Source organism: Galleria mellonella, unplaced genomic scaffold (genome assembly GCF_026898425.1).
Source record: "Galleria mellonella isolate WM207_F2 unplaced genomic scaffold, CSIRO_AGI_GalMel_v1 utg173, whole genome shotgun sequence".
Taxonomy (NCBI): domain Eukaryota; kingdom Metazoa; phylum Arthropoda; class Insecta; order Lepidoptera; family Pyralidae; genus Galleria; species Galleria mellonella.
In genome coordinates this window covers 5,152,471-5,173,414 of record NW_026442016.1, presented here as the reverse complement: position 1 = coordinate 5,173,414, position 20,944 = coordinate 5,152,471, and the positions used below count along the sequence as shown (strand labels likewise).

Below are 20,944 nucleotides of genomic sequence, written 5' to 3'. Positions count from 1 at the left end.
CGATCCATCTATTTGGAAGCAATGATATCACATTATTTTAAATTGTGGATTAAATCTTACTAGTAATATTATTATTATTTTTAATTTATATTATTATTTATGTATTTGTGTTATTTATTTCAGGAAGTCAAAGACCAATCGCGGTGGTACAAAAAAATGTATGATACAATCCATAGAAATAAATACGATGGTGAGTATGACATACATATATTTATAATGGACGCATAAAATTAGCACACAAATATGCTAATTTTTTTACTTATATACTAGGCCGCCTTTACACTTATAAGTTTGATCCATGTACTTAGAATACCTTTACATAATTATTACAAATATAATTTTCGTAATGTAAACAGAGTGAAACCAAAATCGTTTACATCCTTTGAAAAGAGAGAGCTACCGTCAAAACTGAACTTTTTCTCCCAAGAAATATGGCCTCAAAAAATAACAAAAAAATTTGAGCCTCCACTCAACAACTGAACATGCTGTGTTACTAACACGACGTGTTCGTATGTTGAATTAATATGAAAAACACAACTTTTTTGTTGTTTTTGAATGTTTAATTCACGAAGTTTCCTAATTTTGCTAACGATTTTGATTCCACACTGTATTCTCTTGTGACTTATTATTAAATTTATATTTATAGTTAATTCGCTTATACTTACATAATGTACTTACATGTATAAAACTTACAGATGTAAAGGCAGCCATACAACCGTTGTCCGATCATCCCCCAAAATATTATGCATTTTCTTTTTCAGACGATTATGTGACTATTCGATACAAAAATCGCCGAGGTGATTATAGTAATTCCAAATTATATTTTTCATAACGGTGGCTGCATAACTCCACTTGATGCATTTTCTAGAATAACAACTGCTTATTCACTTGTTTTTGTGCCCATTGTATAATACACTTCTGCTGCTTTTTTGAAAAAAAAAAAACATGAGCTTAATGCTCCATCTTAGCTATTCCAAATTATCTATCGCCATCTGATAAATTAAAATAGTTTAGATCATACCATTATTATACATAATTAGCAATTACTAAAACTATTAATCTAATCAGGGCAGAATAGTAACTTTGAGGCTTGTTTTGAATACTATTTACCTGCGCTTTTTATAATTACCAATTCTTAAAAATTAGATATTCGTATAAATAATGATAAAATATAAAAATTTATATAATCATCTAAATATAATTAAATATCTATTAATCATCAACAGAAATTAATAAGAACAAATATTCTATTTTCTTATAATTTTCCATTAATGATTAAAATTTACTTCTATTCGATTCTGCGTTTATTATTAAGAAACGCCCTCTATATAATATATGCGGCATAAAAAAAGAGAATAAAATATGTATTGTTTATTTCTATTTATTTATATATTATATGTTAATATATTATTAGATTATACTTACATATATTAAGATATTATTAATTTATTCTCTTTTTTGACCAAGAATAATTAAGAGGATCTTTTCTTATATTTATTTGACGATATGAACACGATTTCACAATATGTGAAGCGTGAAATATATTTTATATAAAAACAACTAATTACGTAAAATAATTGTGTTTTTATCATAATGTCATTCGACTTTTATTCTTTAGGTCAAGCACCGCAGAGAGTGTCTAACAAATCACAGTACGCATACTTCGACCCTCGATCTGGGTATCTCAGTGAGCCAGAAGGTGGGCTCAGTAGGCTAGGATCCAGTACCTGGAGCGATGCATATGACAGTGACGTCACCACTGGCCCGAGGAGAAGAACTGCCTCAGTACAGGAAGACAGAAGGCTCGATGATGTTCACTCACCATATCTATCTAATAATAAGTAAGGATTTTTTTTTAATATAATAAGTTCCTAGTGAAGTGATATGCTTAAAACAAATTTATTGCTTAGTATCTCATTATACTAGTATATATTTGATTGTTATCAGGATAAGTAGTTTTTAGTATATGTGTAATGCAAAACCACTCATTGGACAATAGATTACTGCCTAATAAAAAAAAGTAAATTTTTATTGTATCAAATAGTGATATGACGAAATTTATTATTTTCACGATATGGTACAGCAAATGTATTATTACAAAATACTTAATTTTACGACAGTTCGCTTTGTGTGGAAAAGTAGATAAAATTTTCACTTTTTTTAAGTTATTCTTGTATTTTCTAATTATTTTGTTTATTTGATTATCTGAAATAAATAAGTTCAACAATCTCTGAAATTATGTATATTTTCAGGTATAGCACATTAGCGTCTGCGAGAGCTAGTCAAGAAGTATATAAAAGCCAACCAGGAAAAATAGAAGATTATATACCTGGAAGATCATCAGTAGTTGATAAGGAAGCCAAACAGGTAATCATTTCATAATCATCAGTAAATGGGTATTAATACTATCATTAATTTCATATTCATTATTAATGCAATTTAAAAATAAAAATATTTTTCATAAAATAACTAACAGCCTGATCACGAGTCAAGAAATAGCAACAACAAGATTGTCTTTTTTTCTTTTCTAGTGGTGGGACGAGGTCATGGACATTTTTGATGGGGTACGAATCTTTTTTTTTCTATTTAAGTGTGTAATTGTTTGTAAATTATTTAACATTGTACATTTGGCAATTCCATATATGTCTTGTACCTATGAAAATCTAATAAAATGCTTTAGAATCGAGTATTTAAATTTGTTATTAACATTAAAAAATAATATTTTTTGATTAATAATTAAATAATTATTGAAGAAGATCACAAATTCTTACAACAAATTATTAGAGGAAGCAAATTTAAACTATCAACAATTTTCAAATTGAAAATACGCTGAATAGTTTCAAATGACAACATTGCTCTTCCATCTCATCAGGCGTATTTGAATTACCTCCTCTAACGATAGCTTTCCAAGATAGCTTAAGGGATATGAGCAGCGTTAATAAATTGTTCACTGATCTACTAACGCGTTTTCACATCGCTGTCACGGTGCGTGGTGGTGGCACTAACAGTGGCTAGATGACAACTCCCCTCTGCCTCCTTACACCACATTGCTCGCTCGCGCCATACAGAAAAGTGTAAGGTTTAACATTGTAACGTTTGCCTCTTGTTTGTGTGATGCCTTTGATGTTTGCGATTGTAGTAATGCTCTGAATTCTAAATAAGAAATTTGATTGTTGTATTGCAGCTTATTCCACTTGGTGATTCATTTTTTCTTTCTTTCTTGAGAATATATTATTTATCAGTAATTTGTCTTGAAAAAATCTAGTTGCTAAAAGACTGAAATTAATGTCATTACGTTAATTTTATAAATCACATTTAAAATTAAATATTTTACAAAGACAATTTATTTTTTTAGTATATTTACATCTCTACTAAAGAGAGCTTTGTGGGATAGGCTAGATTCATAAAATAAATTGACAATCATTAAACAAGCAAAATACTTCTTATATTAGTGTGGTATTGCCATGTGATCCGGAAATCCGGCTACTCCTTCCTTTCCCGTGGGTGTCGTAAGAGGCGACTAACGAAATTTAATGCTCGAGGGATGAACATCAGTGTCCCTCTTAAAACATCACCGAAATCTAACTGTGGTTGTCAATCAACCCGTCTTCCAAGCGTGGCAACTACTGGCAAAACTCCTCTTATGGGGAAGGCCTATGTTTAACATCAACATAACGGCTGATATGATTATTGTAGTAATATTATAACTTACATTTCCTAATTATTTATTAGGAAATTATGTCCTATTTATATTGAATTTTGAAGTCCATAATTAATGATTGTCAGTTAAAATTTTTATCGTTAAAGTGGTCAACGCATGCTAATTTGTACCGTGTATAAAGATTATTTTAAGTATCTCTTAGGTATATGTATAAAGATTCATAGTTTATAAATTATAAAATTCCTCCCGAACATGAAAGAATGTAAATACTTTTTTAAAACTACTTGTATATTGCCAGGTTAGATATGTGATGTCTTTAAGTTATTACAGATGGTCAATGTGTAGCATTAAATTTTGATAAAAATAAAAATAAACTTAGTATTAAATTTTGATAAAATTGTGCATATATTAGGTAGTAGATGTTTATACCTGATATTTATTATGTACTTAATAAAAAAATAATTTAATAATATTATTGATATATAATTGATAACTATAACATTTTTACTATAACTTAATTCGCTTAAGCACGAAACTGCCTGGTTTAATTGATTGTACCTAGTTTCTCAATTTCGCATGTTTTCTTTCTCTTCAAAATAGTAATAATTATTATACCAATTCGATATATACCAATGAATATAACATTTTACTCTTCTTTCAAAAAATTTTCACTTGTAACTTAACATTTTCCTGCTGTTACTAATAAAAGTGCTACATTTAATATTGTAATTATTATGTACCTTGTAAATAATATTTTCGAAAAATAATCACATAATGTATAAAATTAAACATCTACTTCTAACTATAGCAGCTATTTAATAAACTGATATTACAAGAATACTTATTTTATGATTTTCTTTCAGCAAAACATATCAAGTACAACATCGTTACCACAAGCATCTCCCAAAGACAAGAAGGACATAACATCTGCTATTTTATCAAAATCAAATATGGCCAGGTCAGTTTTTTTTCATACAACTTAGAATGGCAAACAAACTGATGGCCTACCTGATGGAAAGTGGTAACCGTTGCCTAAAGATATGAGCAGTACGTTGCCATTCCTGAGGACTCAGGTGTTACTCCTCTGTACCCTGTAAATTCATGCCATATCCCACCCTTCAAACCGAAACACAGTCATGCAAACACAACTGCTTTACGGTTGAAACACGAATGGGACAGAGATACCCAAGCAAACGACTTTTGTACAAAGTCTCCTTCTGGTAAAACACTTATTATTATTTTTTTCACATATTAAAAAAGGTGCAATAAAAATTTGTTTTAACAAGAGAGTGTTAATAAACTACATACTAATAGTAAAATAATCACACAATTCCATAAAATACTTTTACATGTGGTTAATATTTGTATTAAAAAGCATAAGTTTATCAAAATGCTTTATGACTATAAGTTTTACTATCTATTAATTAGACATCAATAACTTTTCAATTTAGCAAAATAATAAAGATCAATTCTTGATTTGTTGATTCGATTATTATTTCGATACAGAAACTCTGATTTCAAATATAGAAAAAGTTTTGAAATTATTGTTGTTTCTACTATAAATATATTTTTAGGGCATTAAAAGAATCAGGTTACGAATCGGACTCCACACTAGTTTTCCGTCGTCGGGAAGATACTGAAGCACCTCTATCGCCTGCTGAACGACGTGCTGCCTATAGGGACCTGCAAGCTGGGGGAGAGCCGCCTCTCAGAGGCTTCCGTTCCCCGGCACCACCTAGACAAGGTAAGAAATATGAAGCAAATAATACAACTTTTAATTATTTATGAAATCATTGAAAACGATAAAAATACCTTAGAAGTCTATCAAATTATTACAGCAATATTTTTGTCTAAAAATCTTTTGTATTTGTTGATTCGTTTTATAATGCATGACACTTTACGTGTTTTATTTTAATTTAATATATTCTTCCGTCACGTACCTGTACGTAGCGTAATTTTTAACTTTATTAATTTTCAAATATTTGTTACCTACATTCCATAATCTATAATAAAACGTGCATGATTATAAAATTAAGATAGTTAGTAGACGGTGTCGGTTTTCTAAATTATTGTTATACCCTTTGGTAGATAACGTATCTGAAGATTTGAATATTACTGAAACGTTTTTTTTTATATATATTGCTATATGCGGTTTCCAATAATATAATTCGGTCAAGGGCTGTGCATCCTACTATACGCGATCTATTGTCAAGCGTGTTTATTCAAGGTTACATTGTAATAGCACGGTAATATTACTCTTCAGCCACACACACAGTAGTTTAAATTCAAATACACGTGAGGTAAGTTGACAATTCAGATATTTCAGTGCATGCTTAAACTTCCTTTTTAACAATATGGTGTTGGTACTTCGGCTGCGAATACAGGTAAATTTAACAATTTGCATGAATACAAGTAGACTCCAAAATTAAACAAGCACATTCATATCACTTAAGTATTTTTTACCAATAGCACGTTTGAAGCTTCACCAAAATAAGCAAATTTGCTTTTGAGAAACACCAAAACATTCAAGGAGCACAACAATTACACTGGCATCTGCTAACGTCCACTAAAGAAGATCGTGCTATTGAACAGAAGTTAAAATTCCACAGACGAATCGGAAATTGAATACATTCCGATATCACCTACGTTGACGAAGATAAGAGTACACAAGAATACGTCGAAACTTCATGAAGTAATTTGCTACCCGATAACACATATTGAAACAGGCTTGCAACCAAAATCTAAGAAACAGTCACCATCTTCTGTAAGTAAGGATATTCGTAGAGACAGAATTACTGATGTTCCACCTGCGCCACCTAGACGAATTTCGTCCAGAAATAGCCGAACTCTACAATTAGTAACATCAACACGTCCAGTGTCTTCTTCGCCTAAACGATCTTCCTCGCAATCAAATATTGATTTTTTAAAAGACAAATTGTGTAACAAATTAAGTAGGCAAAATACTCAAATTTTATCTAAAAAAGGGTCAATGAAAGACACTAAAGATCGAGTAATGTCTATATCAGCTCCACCAGCTATTAATAGAAAAAGCAATGTTGCATCTTCTACTGCTTCTTCAATCAAAAGATCTAGTATTATAAAACCTACCAGCAGCTTTAGTTCGCCTAGAAGAACATTATTACCTACAGAATACTCAAATTCCATGCAAAGTAAATATGCAAATTCACAAACATCTGTGGTTATAGAAGGAGGTGCTGGACGAAGAACTCCTATATCAAATATTCTAGACAAAGTAACATCATTGGATAAATTATGGAGTTCTGAAAAGCGAAATGAACGTATAGATTTAGCAAAACTGAAGTCAAAATCTGCAAAAATAAGTTCTAATAGTACTTCAAAATTGAATACAGGAAAGATATCTGCTCCATCTACTTCAAAATCTTTATCCACAGGTGTTACACATAAAAGTAGAGATATGATTCGAACATCGGAAAAAATACAAAAACTAAAAATGTCCAATATGCATACGAAATCCGATATCGGTTCACAAATAAAACATGATAGTAAAACATTAAAAAATGTTAACATGCATAGTTCTTTAAATGTTTCTAAATTTCCTTCAAAACTTGCAACTACAAAAAGAAATAACCCAATTAAAACCGCAGTTGTAACTAATCTTAAAAATAAAAAACCTATTGAAAGTGTTATTGTTAGACCTAAGAGCACACCCTGCCATGAATCTTGCAGTAGGAAATTAAAAGATGTGAAGAATATTAAAGGAAAAATAGTCAAAAATAAAAATACAAAGAAAACAATTTTAAAATCTCCAAATGATTCAGAATCTGGCAGTCAATTTGGCGATACATCCAATGAACTATCCAACTTTGGTTCATTTGAACATTTGGAGACCAAACCTGTATGCTCCAAAGAAATTAAAAGAACACGTGATGCTGTTGTCTCAGATTCCTTTTTTCAACATCTGTTTCTAGGGAGTTCTTATATGCCAACTACTGTATATCCTATTATAGAACCTAATACTACTGTATTGGAAAAAGCTAAGATCTTTCAATCTATTCCTAAGGATAATAGAGAACCAAAATCTTTAAATACTTATTTAATACACCGAAAACCTGTTTCTCTGTCGCGTTTTAAAATGTGGGATCGATATCCTAGTCCATCAAGAATACCGAGTCCTCGGTCTATATCATGGCCGGGTAGAATGCATGGCGAAGTACGAAGATTTGACAGCTTATTAAAATATAACGAATTTGGATCAAATTCATCTCTTACTACAATTCGAAGCAGAAGTGAACCGCCTGTTAATAAAATTTATTTTTCCCAAACCTCTCGACCCAAATCTCCTACAGTTTTATTTTATAAGAAAGAAAAACCAAAAACATCACATATAAGTACTTCCATTTCTCCTACAAGACTTATTTTTTCACAAACAACTAGACCAGTTTCTCCAAAAATAGTTCATAAAGTTCCGAAAATGTCATTAACTACATCTATTTCACGCCGATCACCTACGAGAATTATATTTTCTGAGACTACGCGTCCTGTTTCACCACTAGTGTGTAAGCAAGCTGAATTTGATGTAGTAGGTATTCACGAACATACAGGTAAATGTCCAGCTACACTATTCTTTTCTCAAACCTCAAGGCCTGTCTCACCAAAAGTTATAAAAAAGGATTGTGTTAAAAATTCTAGCAGAAGTCGGTCTACATCACCAATTTCTATTAGATCTCCATCTTATCGCCGCATTCATAGTGCACGATTACATAATACTAAACATTTTGGTGACAATATAATAACGACAAGTTTCCTTCGAACACGAAGTGCTGGTGATGCCGACGAAAAAGTTATTAAACAAAAAATGAAAATAAAAACAAAGAGTGATACAAGTTTGCATACCGACGATCCTGACTATGACGAATACATTCATGATATGGAAAATACTAAACTCAGGTCTGAAAGATTTCGAGAGTTAAATAGGTATTATACATATTTAGAAAGAGTAGGTGAATTAGAAAAGGCAACATCTAGAAGTGACTTACGTCATAGAAGGAAAGATGAGGAAATTATTGATTTTGATCGCTGGAAGAAAATAAGAGCAATAGAAAGAGCTGAAGAAGAATTGAATAACTTGTATTATAAACTGAAAAGAGCTCAAAATGAAAGTGATGTTCTTTTTTATCCCAGAGATTTGAAAGATTTTAGATGGAAATACGACAGAGATAGAGGTTTAAGAACAAAAGAAAAATCAGTAGAAGATCTCAAAGAACATTTTAAACAAGTATCTTATTGTGATCGAGATTTAGACCAAATGTCTTCCAAGGATATATATAAACCCCTTTGGAGAGGTACCAGCGTAGCTGAAACAGCTTTTAATATCAATAGAAAAAATGATACAGATACAAAAGATAAAGCTGTTTCTGGTAAACCTATAGTTACACTACAACAAGATTCATCATTGAGTGAGCTTCGTAAAAAAATTGGTATAGGAAATCGTTTATGGAGTAGCTTATCTATGGAACAAGTAAATGCATTAAAAAGTCAGCTTAACGCCATTTATAGTAAGGAATTAGAAGCAAAAACGAGTAAAGAATTTGAAAAATTTTCCATTGACATAAAAGATCCAAAAGAAATAGAAAATTCACCATTACACATAAGATGCAATTCACTAATTACATCACAGTATACTTCCAAAGAAGAAAATCAAAATAAACTTACTAAGTCTGAGTCTATAGCTGCAATTTCTTGTCCAATTACTTCAGTAAAAGAATTAAAGAATAATGTCAATAAAATTCAAATGAGTCTTAGTGAAAATGAGAAACGAAAAATTTCACAAACACTTAGCAAAGAAATACTTGATAGAGTAAATAAATTCGACAATACTGTGCCTATTCCACTTAAAGATGAATTAGAAAATAGTAAAATCAGTGAGAAATTAAATGTAAAAAATAATGAAACTACACCTACGTATAGTGCATACGGCGACATTAGCAAAGATGATAATAGTAATAAAAATAATGATAGAATGAGACATGTTGTTTATCCAAACGTAAAATCTGACACTTATTATCAATCGCCTCTGAGTGAAACTGATACAGCTAGTTCAGATGTATCTAATAAAACAGTTATTTATAAGGGACCTACTAAAGAAGTAAAAAAGAAAGTTGAATATTTTGAATCAGTAGGTGCTGTATCTGATCAATCGAAAACCATTTATCACGCTCGACAAAGCTCAGATGAACATTCCGAAAAACATAAAGTTGTTACAGATATGCAAGAAACTGAACCCCAAAAAACTCATATAATGCAATCGCAATCGTGCACAAATTTTAAAGAACTTTTTGGTGAAAGTGAAAAAAATAAATTTTTATCCCTTCCAACAAAACCTATATATTCAAGATCATCTTCGCCGCATTCCGAAGTGCATGTTACCGATCGACAAACGCCTGACACGCTACGGTACTCGAGCGATGAGACAATCTGGCGCAGTCGAAGCCCATCGCCCGACCCAGAGCGTTACTGGCGTGCTTATCTCAACCTGGCACGGGCGGGAGAAGTGCGCCGCCTTGCGCGACGTTTTGATTCCCCCACAGCAGCGGGTGCTATTTTACGTCGACACAGAAGTGATCCTGAAATTGCTCGAAATGTTTTACGTAATAATTGGTCTTCTGTCGAAAAGTCACTCCGCCGCGAACGTAATATGTTACCAGTTGCACGTGTACCGCTTCGTCCAACGAATCGTTTTATGCCACATATTGATATCATTTCGAAATTGGCATCCCTCCGCAGGCGTACAACGCCCAGATCTAGATCCGCTGAAGAAACTTTAGAATGTCGGGTTGGTGAAGTTGATCGCATCCGACGCAGATTTGAAACTATGTCTTTATTGGGGCAAATTTATGCATCTGCACCTGATATAAATGAATTACGGGATATTGCGCCATATTTAGCTGGTTCTTGGATTGCACATCGTTATCCTAAGATTAGTGACAATAACAAGTGTATTAAAGATCCTAATACTTTAGTACGTGGCAGGACCTCTCCTGTAAGAAAGGATATTAAGAAAACTACACCTAATACTTCTATCAGATTAAGTTCCATTCTCAAAAGCGACGTGTTCGCAAAACAAGACTTTAATCCATCAGCGCACCGACCAGCAAGCCGTTACGAGCCACCACGCGCACCACCCCGTCCACCGCCAGCTGCGTGGCCCTATTGTATCGCACCCTACGTCACACCATCGCGACATACGGTAACATTTCAAGGTTAATTATATTTTTTTATACATACACATTTATTATAAGTACATTTTTTAAATTTAGACTATCTAATAGTTTAATTTTGGAGATTCTTGTATATTTTTATAAACTTTTATATTTATTGATATTCGTTATGTCAGAATTTTTTTTTCCCTCCATCAAATATAATCTACATAGTATTGCTTTTAGAAATATGTGTAAACATAATTGAAATTCTAAAATATTTTTCAAACACTAAATCTGCATACATAACGGAATTCAATATACATTTATTCGTTTATCTTTAATATAAAACATTAGTTCTTTATTACGTTTTGTTACAAACTTTATAGAAAACGATACGGCACCAGAACCACCACGGAGAGCGCCACACGGAAGTTATTTTGAGAAAGGTAAGTCATTTAAATAATCGTTTTATGTGTACTTTAACTATATAGTTGACCAAAATAAAACTAATACCAAAATTCTATAAATAGTAAATACGCTTTTCTACATAATGCAATAAAAAAGATTATTACTTATAAGTAATAGGTACTTTTTGATATTACTTTTCTTCCAAAATATTCTGTCTATTGTAAGAGTTAATACATTTGAGTAGCATATACTTATCTATGTGAATAAAACAGAAACAATAGCCTTTGTTCATAACAATCTCCCTCAACTTATTCCTTTGGTCGTCGCCAAAATACCTAGACTTAAACCGAGGCCAACTCAATTATTCTAATACAAAAACATATTAAGTTTTAATATTATATTGTTTCCGATTAGTTATAACGTCGACGTTAATGTTTTAATTGCTTTATTTTATAGTTTATTGTTTGTAAAATGAATATTTATATGTAATTGTGATTAATTATACTTCGTGTGATCGAGATTCACGTCATTCGTTCAGATTTGATAACCAAAACCTGTCAGTTCAGTTTTTTATATGAACACTCAGTCTCATATCATGTTCACGTAATGATGTGCTGTTGTTTGTAGTATTATATAGGCACAAAAATATTTTGCTACACCAAGTGAATAATACGTTTGTTACTTTAGCATATCGAACTGGTTATCTTTGAGTTGACAGATAAGAAGATATGTGATATCACTACGTTGGTTTAGTGCAAACTCAATAGTGTTCGTGTGAAGTATAATCATGAAATAATTATAGAACCGCGCAATTATAATGGACCAATACCAAACCCGTGACACTATTAAAAATAAGTCCAAAAGACGAGTTGTTAAAAGTGAAATTTATAAAGATGACAATTTTTTTAATGACGTTCCTCTATCCGGTACCTTAACAAAATCTTTAGTTGCATTAAACAAGTATGTGAAAAAAAATTTGTTTTATGACGATAGTGATGAATCCAATGCAGATGAAGATTACATTATTTCTAAAGAAAGCCCTATAAAAGAATGCAAAGAACAGGAAACATACATTCCAAAAGTATGTAAAGAAGATGATGCATATATTGCAAATAAAAGCAGGTTAAAAGAATATGAAGGAGGTGAAGAAGATATTTCGAAAAAAAGTAATTTAAAAGAATGCGAAATAGATGAATCATACTTCTCAAAAGAAAGTAGTCCCAATAACTCCGTTACAAAATGGGATACAGATAGTATAAAGAGTGACGTATCTGTTGATAAACAGGAAACCTTATCTAAAATCAACGATAATGATACTCACGACAGAACTACAGTATCTACAGAAAGAAATAATAATAATATTGAAAATAAGCACCATATACTAACGGATGATTATAAAATTAAATCATTGCATTTGAATGACATTTTATCTGACAATAAATTAGAGGACTCAAACCGAGATAATAATCAAAATATTGACCATCAAATACAGCATACGCATGATGATAATTTAATTACTAATTGTAATGAGAAAAAACATTCTGAAGAAAAAGATAATGATGACCGTGTTGATCAGGAATATGAAACAATTCAACAAACAAGATCCAGTGATACAATAAGTGATGATGATGATCGTCATTCGTTATACGATTCAACAGAGTGGGCGAATAGAATGAACATGTATCCGGATGTCTATGCGCCACTTCCGTATAGTAAGTAATAATAATTATAGGTGTTATCATATTATTTATTGTAACACATTTAGGCATAAATTATACTATTATAATTATTTACCTGTTACTATACCTGTATTATGTTTATTTTGAAATGGTATTTGAACTTATATTTCATTATATGTACGTATATTCACTAACTGTGCAAATAGGTATGTTCTTCGGAATTTAAATTTACGAGTATTTAAGCCGATAAAATATTATCAATAAAAATTATAAAGAAAATAAATTAACATTTGTAGCATAAAGAATGTAAATATACTGACATACCTGTCATCTGATTTTACGTGTCTAAGTACTTAATGCACGTCAATTCTATTTGTTCACTATCATGCAATTTATATTTACGTATAAAACCCTCATAAGTCCTGCTATTCAATTTATAAATATGTTATATTATTATCTAGAATTCTAATGTGATAAAATAAATATTAACTGAAGCAAATTATCAAAAAAAGAACAATGTTATCTTGTTAAGAACTCGATATAAAATGACTGGACTGTACCTGTGCGTAGTAGGTAGGTACTTACTATGCGAAAGCGGTCCGCGTTGTGATTTTGGCGGGAGTTAGTACTCATAGTCGAAAGTTACAAATGCATCTCAATTCTCAATCAAGATTGTCAGTCGCCGACTGATGCCGTGTTTATTTCGAAAAAAAAAATTGTGAAAAATTTGTGTGTCTCTGTGTGTGTGAGAAAGTATCAGATATTGAAATGGGTATATTAAAACAAATTAAGAAGATGACAACGCACGGTTCGTTAATTTAAGTTTATTTTTTATTTATAATAAACTTTTGTTATATAATGTAATTACTTAATAACTTAATGAACATGTCATTTTATTTATTTATTTAAGAAGAAAATATATTTATAATATCATATCGTATATTTTCCGAAATTTTATTTAAATTTAGTTGATTACTTTTATTTATATAGCTACTTATATTATATACTTTTCTCGTTTTTAATAATTTAATTTAAATTGATTTTGTTATAATACATAATTTACATACATAATTACATAATTTTGTTTTAAATTATAATTACTGTATTTATTAAAATAAGGATTTACAAAAGAAATAATGATATATTTTTCATACTAAATTTACATAATTAAAATATATAGATATCTAAGATAATAATCGATTGGAAAAATAATTATCAAAGCTTTTCCTTTTCATTGAGCCACTTTATGCTTCAGTGACAAATTATGAAACATTGACTAAGGTCAGATTCTATTATTTTTATTTTAACTAAATTGTAATTGATTATTGAATTAGTGCAATAATAAGTTGCTATTATTACGATAACTGTCCAGTTATATTTTTATTAAGTTTATTATTTATAAAGTTTAGTCTAATATTATAAAGAGGAAAGATTTGATTTATTTGTAATGGATAAACTTAAAAACTACTCAACCGATTTTAAAAATTCTTTTACCTATAGAAAGATACATTATCGTCGAGTAAATTAGAATATATATTATTTTCTAAAATTCTATCTACCCATACAAAGCCGGGCCAGACCGCTAGTTATAATGTTCAATTCGTTTCCATTGTAACTCATGAGTTTTTTGTTTATTAATTTAACGAATTATTAATAATTCGAAATATGGATTAAACTATTTAATTCGAGGTTTTACTTTCCTAATTAATATTTATTCTTTAAGTGTATATTATCTACATTTGTTAGTTTACAAGTTAACTGCTGTTTTGATTATTTTTTGCGGGCTAAAATATTATATTGAAGGCGTACATTTGTTTCCAAGGTTACTATCAGAACCTTTTTTTTGTTTAATAATCATTCAAAAAGTTTTCAAAATATATAAATATCCCTAACTTTTATCGTTTGAAAATAATCTAATAAATTCTCAACTCTATAATAACAAAAAAAAAACACTAGGCTAGAGATGAACTTAGGAAAATATTATATAATCAATTAATTGCTTCTAATGAAAGTAAAATGATAATCATTTCACTGAAAACGAAATGGAAATTTCAAAAACTCTTCCGCTGCAATTATTGGGCACTGCGTGATGCAGCTGCGTGACTTTACTTAGAATTTACTTAATTTCTTATAATTATTTGGTCATGGTTATTTCAGCATTGCAATGTCTTAAATCTCATGGTCGTGCTGGAGATTTTCAACACCTTTACAAAAATGGCCTACTTAGTAGTTTAAAGGCCTATGTTTAATATTAATTGTTACCCTCGACTTAGTCTGTGTGATCGTGATCGAGATCATTAACTGCCCATATTCACCAATCCATGTAGTACCTATGTGTATATCAAATTCCACAACGTTCAGAAAAAATAGGCAAACTGAGAACCTGCTCCTTCTAAAAAAACTCTCAAAAAATACAATCGTAATCTCTGTACTTGTGACTTTAAAAGTGTCAACTTCAACGGAAATTAAATAACAAGACATGTAGTGAGTGAGCATGTGTCTAGAATGATTATCTTGAGAAAGTTGTCGGTGTAGCTTACGTATTCTGAAGGGCTTTCGATTTCATCTCTCACGTGTTTTGCTAACTAGAAAGACATGGTATATCACAAATGTCGAAACTCTATTACAATGGCGCCCGGAAACTATTCAAGTACTTATAGTAGAGATATTTTACGTGAGTCACGTTTAGAAATATTTCTTTGTTTGTTATTGACGATGCTAAATGTTAATGGTTTGTAACTATTGTAAAAATGTTAGCTTATTTTATATTTATATAAATAGAATGTACCTAAAGTATTAAATATATAACTTATAAGAAATTATAGTAATTAATTATGAGTACACGTACAAATTAACCCGCGTTGCTAATTTGATAAACATAGAATTATGTATGTAGGTTGAAATTATTGTTGAAAACTTTATTATCTAATAGTTGACTGTCGTTTAATGTTTACCTATTATTCCTTTAGACCACTGACTAGACGCAAAGCAATATGATAATGGCCCTCATAAACCAGTTCCGTTCACTGTATAACTAGTTACGTATCATCTTATAATCGCCAACTACCAAAAATCACCGATGGTAGTTGTTACCTCATCGATAGCCGCCATAACATTTCCGTCGTGTACTACTTTCACTTTACTGTTAAAAATGTTATTTTTATACTTACATCTAATACTGGTACGTAATTAAAAATTTGCTACAGTGTGAAAGTCACCAGTAATTATAACTGCTGCATAATATGTTTATTACATTTTATATAAAACTGCAAAAAAACTAAAAACATTGTTCATTTCTAATTTAAGTAATTTAAATAGGTAGGTTCAATATTAATTCTCATTGAGAAACCTTACATACTTGAAATTTTATAACAGTTCCTCTTGGAAGGTTAAGTAAGATATTTACTACTAAAGAATGTTTAAGAATTTCCATAGACAAATTTACACCGAAGATGTGTATTCTGCACTGCGAACCCGCAAAATTTTTCTTGGTATTATATCTCTATAATGTGTAAAGTCTCAATGGTTAACATAAAAAATAGTACAAACTTGTAACCTACTAACTATGCTCCGTGGCGAACCTCTTTTTTATGTGTTTGAGTCACAAATTGATGTCTCCGCCTTTAAAAATCAAGGTTGTTGTTACGTATTGCGTATTTATAGAATATGATTAATATAAAATTAAATACCCATTGAATGGGTGAATAGATGTTAATTATAAGAAAACTATTTTCTAATTAAGTAATGTAAATTGTCACAGAATCCCCTCGCCGATACGTGGAAAGCGACGTGAATATCCACTACAGATGCCCAGTACGACATGACCCGTTGCCGCTGGTCCCAGAGCGGGAGCTTGCTCGCCAACAGGCTGAACATATGAAGCGGCTCTACAGAGAACAGAAGAGGAACAAGTACCTACAGGTTCGTGAATATTAACTTTTGCCATATGAAAACGGAGCCGTTTTGAATTTAATAAATTATATTATATAGAAAAAATATTTTATGAAAATCTTAGAATATTAGTTACCGTAATTATATAAGTTGTAATTATGATATACGTAAATACTGCTATACCTATATACAAACAATCAAATAATGTTTTGTTTGGGTCCTCTATTCCCAAACTTCATGTAGAATTCTTCTTATTTTTCATCCTTTGGTATATGTGACAGATATTTGATACTCAACCTTTTATATTTTCATACAAAAATAAAACTTATAACTGTTCTAATTTAAAATTTTAGAAAGTAGTTATTATTGGATACTGAACAGGGTCTTGTTTTTAATATTAATAGTGTCATAATACTATTATAATTGCAAGTAGCTAAAACAGATGTTTATATTTAAACTTCAACGATCCTTACAATAACTAATTTTATCTTTATAGTTTAGAACCATGCAAATTCTGGTAAAAATCGATATCTGTTCACAAACAAAAGGTAGTATCGAATCCTATTAAAGTGTCAGGCAAGGGCCCAACAACCTTAGCGATTGTTTAATCGAGTTACACTGACGTAGCACGCAACTGCACTCGTAGTTTGATCAATACCGTACGATAATACTTGTAATTAACCCGCGATGTAAACAATTTACTTATTTAATGCCACGGTAAACCTGAACTTTATGATTTTCTAATATCTAGGATATGTTGAGATATTTGACGGTGTAAGATGATCTCAACTGACGTTCGTAAATGTTGAAAGTGAAAATAAAAAGCGACAGTTCGCTTCTTAATACTGTTACTCAAACTTGAGAGTTGCCTATACTTGTTAAATTCGAATAGATTCATGGATAGATAGATTGTTACTTAGATTTTGTATGCACAGCGTCCACTGGTAGGTAATATAATCTCTGTGGTTTCTCTGCCGTGTGTGCCACTTTATTCCCATTCGAGTTTCCACAAACAGTATTTACATAAACATTGTGTACGGCGTACTGTCACGTAATATTTATGTGTAAATCTCATGTTTTGGTAAGTTTATCGTGTACTCTGACTATGTTCGTTTTGATTTTCCAGAAAAATTGCAAGTATTGTCATACTGCATAATAAAAGTTATATTAGATTTCTTAACTTGAATTTATAACTTAAAATTCATTAATGTTCCGTAAAATTAAGGTTTGATTCCACAAAAAACAAACCGACCTCAATTATGGCAAAATCAATTATTTTGATTTCAAAGCTGAACCGATTTTGATAAAATTTCTATGGAACCTTATAAATATATCCTTTCAGATAAAAAAATAATTTTCCAAATCGGTTTATAACTGATGGAATTATGAGGCGACAAACATAAAAGATACAACTGAATTAAGAACCTTCTTCTTTTTGAAGTCGGTTGATCATCTCGATATGAACTACTATATATATATTTATATTTCACAGCTATCACAAATAAGATAGTATGAAAATTATGACATATTAATAATTAAAGCCCCTCAGGTGGACCGTTAGCTTACTTACCATTCCAAGTTATATAAAAATACACGTATCTATTTAATTATACTATTTTATTACTATATTGCTTTATTACATTAAAAAAAAAACATAATTAAAAATGCTAATTCAATATTACTGTTATTTTTTTTTAACTGAGAATAAAGCATAATTCTTTACTCTTTGATAAAAAAAATATTGAGTCCATTTTCATTTCATTTATAAAACATACTATATAAACGAAGTACTACTATCATACTTCCTAATTATCAAATCTCCATGAATCTTAAGAAACTGAAGGCCTACTGACTAGCATTATTATATACTACTTCATGTAACTTAGTCATAAAATCATTATTTGGAACGGGCACACTGCAGGAATACCGTCTAATAAATTAGTAGAAGTAATTATATATTAATAAAACAAGACAATATTGAAAAATAACTACAACAAACAAAATTAGATTAATTTAAATATTTGCACGTCTTTTAATGAAAATTATGGCAATCCAAATAGAAACTATTCACCACAGTTTGCGGTTGTGGTGTAATTTTTACCAGCAAAATTATTTACGGCTTAAAGCGTGACTGCTGTTAGTTGGGGTCCCTTTTAGAGAAATCAGTTATGGTTTTCCACTTGTTGAACTAGTTTTATGAACGCGTAAGCGTGTTACGCCACTTTTACCTGTAATGTGCAGAAAAATAATTATATTTTGTAAAACATAAATATTTATTTATTGAGAAGAACCAACATTTATAAAAATTCACAAAAAAAAGTCAAGACATAAAGTCAATTACAGTTTTTTACAAATAAAAAGAAAAGATTTAACAAAATGCATATGACTTCGCTAATAAGTACAAAGAACTAAATTATTTGAAGTAATAAATAACATACATTGTAGGAAGGTTTATATAACTATGCAAAATTAAAAGTTGAAATTCACACGTTTAACGTTTTTATTCGACGGATTACCAAAGAACCACTGACACAGCACACGTTTTGCGGATTCTATCTTAGATTTAAATGATATTTAATATGTATGACCTTGTTTTATATTTTTATACTGGTTCATAATTTTGTTTACAAATCTCTTTTTGCCTACACTATGGTTCCGGAGATTCATTCCAAAAGAAGTTTCTAAGTTGAACCTATATAAAATTATAGATATCATTGTTAGTAATTACACTCTCATCCATTGTCATCTTTGTTAATTAGGATTGGAGAGCGTAACATTACAATTGTGAGTATGTTTGGTATGATATGTGAATATTTTCGCCGGCGCACACAACACTGATCTACATAATTATAAACAATGATCACGAATAAAACAGTAAGTCGTTTGTTAGAAACAACTATCAAACAATTTTCTCGAAAATGACGATGGAAAATGACAATTTTTAATATCTACTTTCTATTTTAGTACAATCTATGAGAAAGCAAATAAATACACAGTAATCAGATAGATAATAAGACGCCATCAAGACCCGAATATTCTAGCTAACACATTGATGTATTTATAATAATGTTATGAAAGAAAAAACATTAACTAATAAAATGCCATAGAGGCTCTAACATGTTTTAAATACAATAAAAAATCCGGAAACAAACGACCTTGCTCTCGCGCATACCTCGTGAATCGCGGCGTAAATGACAAAAGTCCGTTAACCAAATGACCAGTAGGTACCATATATCACAAAATAGCTCGGACCTGCCGTTAATCCATAGCTGCTATTGGATTTTAAGTCTTAACGACTGCTTTATTAGGTATTTCCGCATTTTGAACTGAGAGAAAATAAGCATAGCATAATATACAAATGTTGTGTGCGTTTGAGATAATAAAACTCGGACGCTTACCCTCAGTGTATATGAAACGTGCGCGTGAAACGATCATGATGGTAATGTGCGTGATTATGATATTTTTGAAATCTATGTTAGTAGATTACTTACCTAAATTAATGAATATAAAACGTAGTGAAAAATATAAAGTGGTAAAGTGAATATTATTAGGGTCAAATATTTGTAATATAATGGCATATCGAATGTTGTGTTAATAGTTTACCTTTACGTAGTGTAGGTGCACTGAACAAATTTTAACAAAAAATATAATTGAATATCATCATTATTGATGTTGAATTCGAATTTCCAGGATAATGACATACAACCGTTGGACATTGATGCGTTTGATGCTTCCATTAAGGTGATGTTTGAGAGAGATCGATAGTGTGAGACGAGTGATTTAATTATTCAATTAATGATACAGATTTTCATCATCTTGTTAAATTATTACAAGTACATGCTATTTAACAATATTTTGCTCAATTCATGATCAAAGCACCATCTGCAGCACGAATTTAAATAGTTATATTTTTATACCAGGAAAAAATAAGAATTAGAATGCTTTAACTACATATATTTTAAAAATTAAATGAATTTATGCTGCAGATAATCTAAATTACAAATTAAAAATTAATTTCTTTTCATTTGCTCTTGTTAATTATTTCTGCTGCTTTGTATTTAATAATTGTATAATATTGCATGTTATATTAATATTGAACAATGATAATTATTTAATTATAGACA

General features: G+C 30.3%; 1 protein-coding gene and 1 long non-coding RNA gene across 9 annotated transcripts in view; one reads left to right on the top strand and one right to left on the bottom strand.

Annotated features, from left to right (window-relative positions):
• The window catches only part of LOC113515622 (uncharacterized), a 122,528-nt gene that overhangs the window by 95,022 nt on the left and 6,562 nt on the right, over positions 1–20,944 (top strand). For 4 of the 8 annotated variants that reach the window (XM_052893332.1, XM_052893333.1, XM_052893328.1 and 1 more), the window contains 12 exons: positions 124–190; positions 762–797; positions 1,619–1,841; positions 2,253–2,367; positions 2,532–2,564; positions 3,009–3,074; positions 4,525–4,619; positions 5,236–5,405; positions 6,271–10,902; positions 11,229–11,288; positions 16,690–16,850; positions 20,511–20,561. In XM_052893332.1, coding sequence (XP_052749292.1) covers positions 124–190; positions 762–797; positions 1,619–1,841; positions 2,253–2,367; positions 2,532–2,564; positions 3,009–3,074; positions 4,525–4,619; positions 5,236–5,405; positions 6,271–10,902; positions 11,229–11,288; positions 16,690–16,850; positions 20,511–20,561 — 5,709 coding nt within the window. The remainder of the gene's footprint in view (positions 1–123; positions 191–761; positions 798–1,618; positions 1,842–2,252; positions 2,368–2,531; positions 2,565–3,008; positions 3,075–4,524; positions 4,620–5,235; positions 5,406–6,270; positions 10,903–11,228; positions 11,289–16,689; positions 16,851–20,510; positions 20,562–20,944) is intronic. The other 4 variants (XM_052893327.1, XM_052893330.1, XM_052893329.1 and 1 more) reach the window with 4 other exon arrangements.
• Positions 4,458–13,452, bottom strand: LOC128200290 (uncharacterized). The gene is made up of 2 exons (XR_008252659.1): positions 13,254–13,452; positions 4,458–5,396 (listed from the first exon to the last, which is right to left on the bottom strand). It is a non-coding gene; the product is annotated as an uncharacterized LOC128200290 (long non-coding RNA).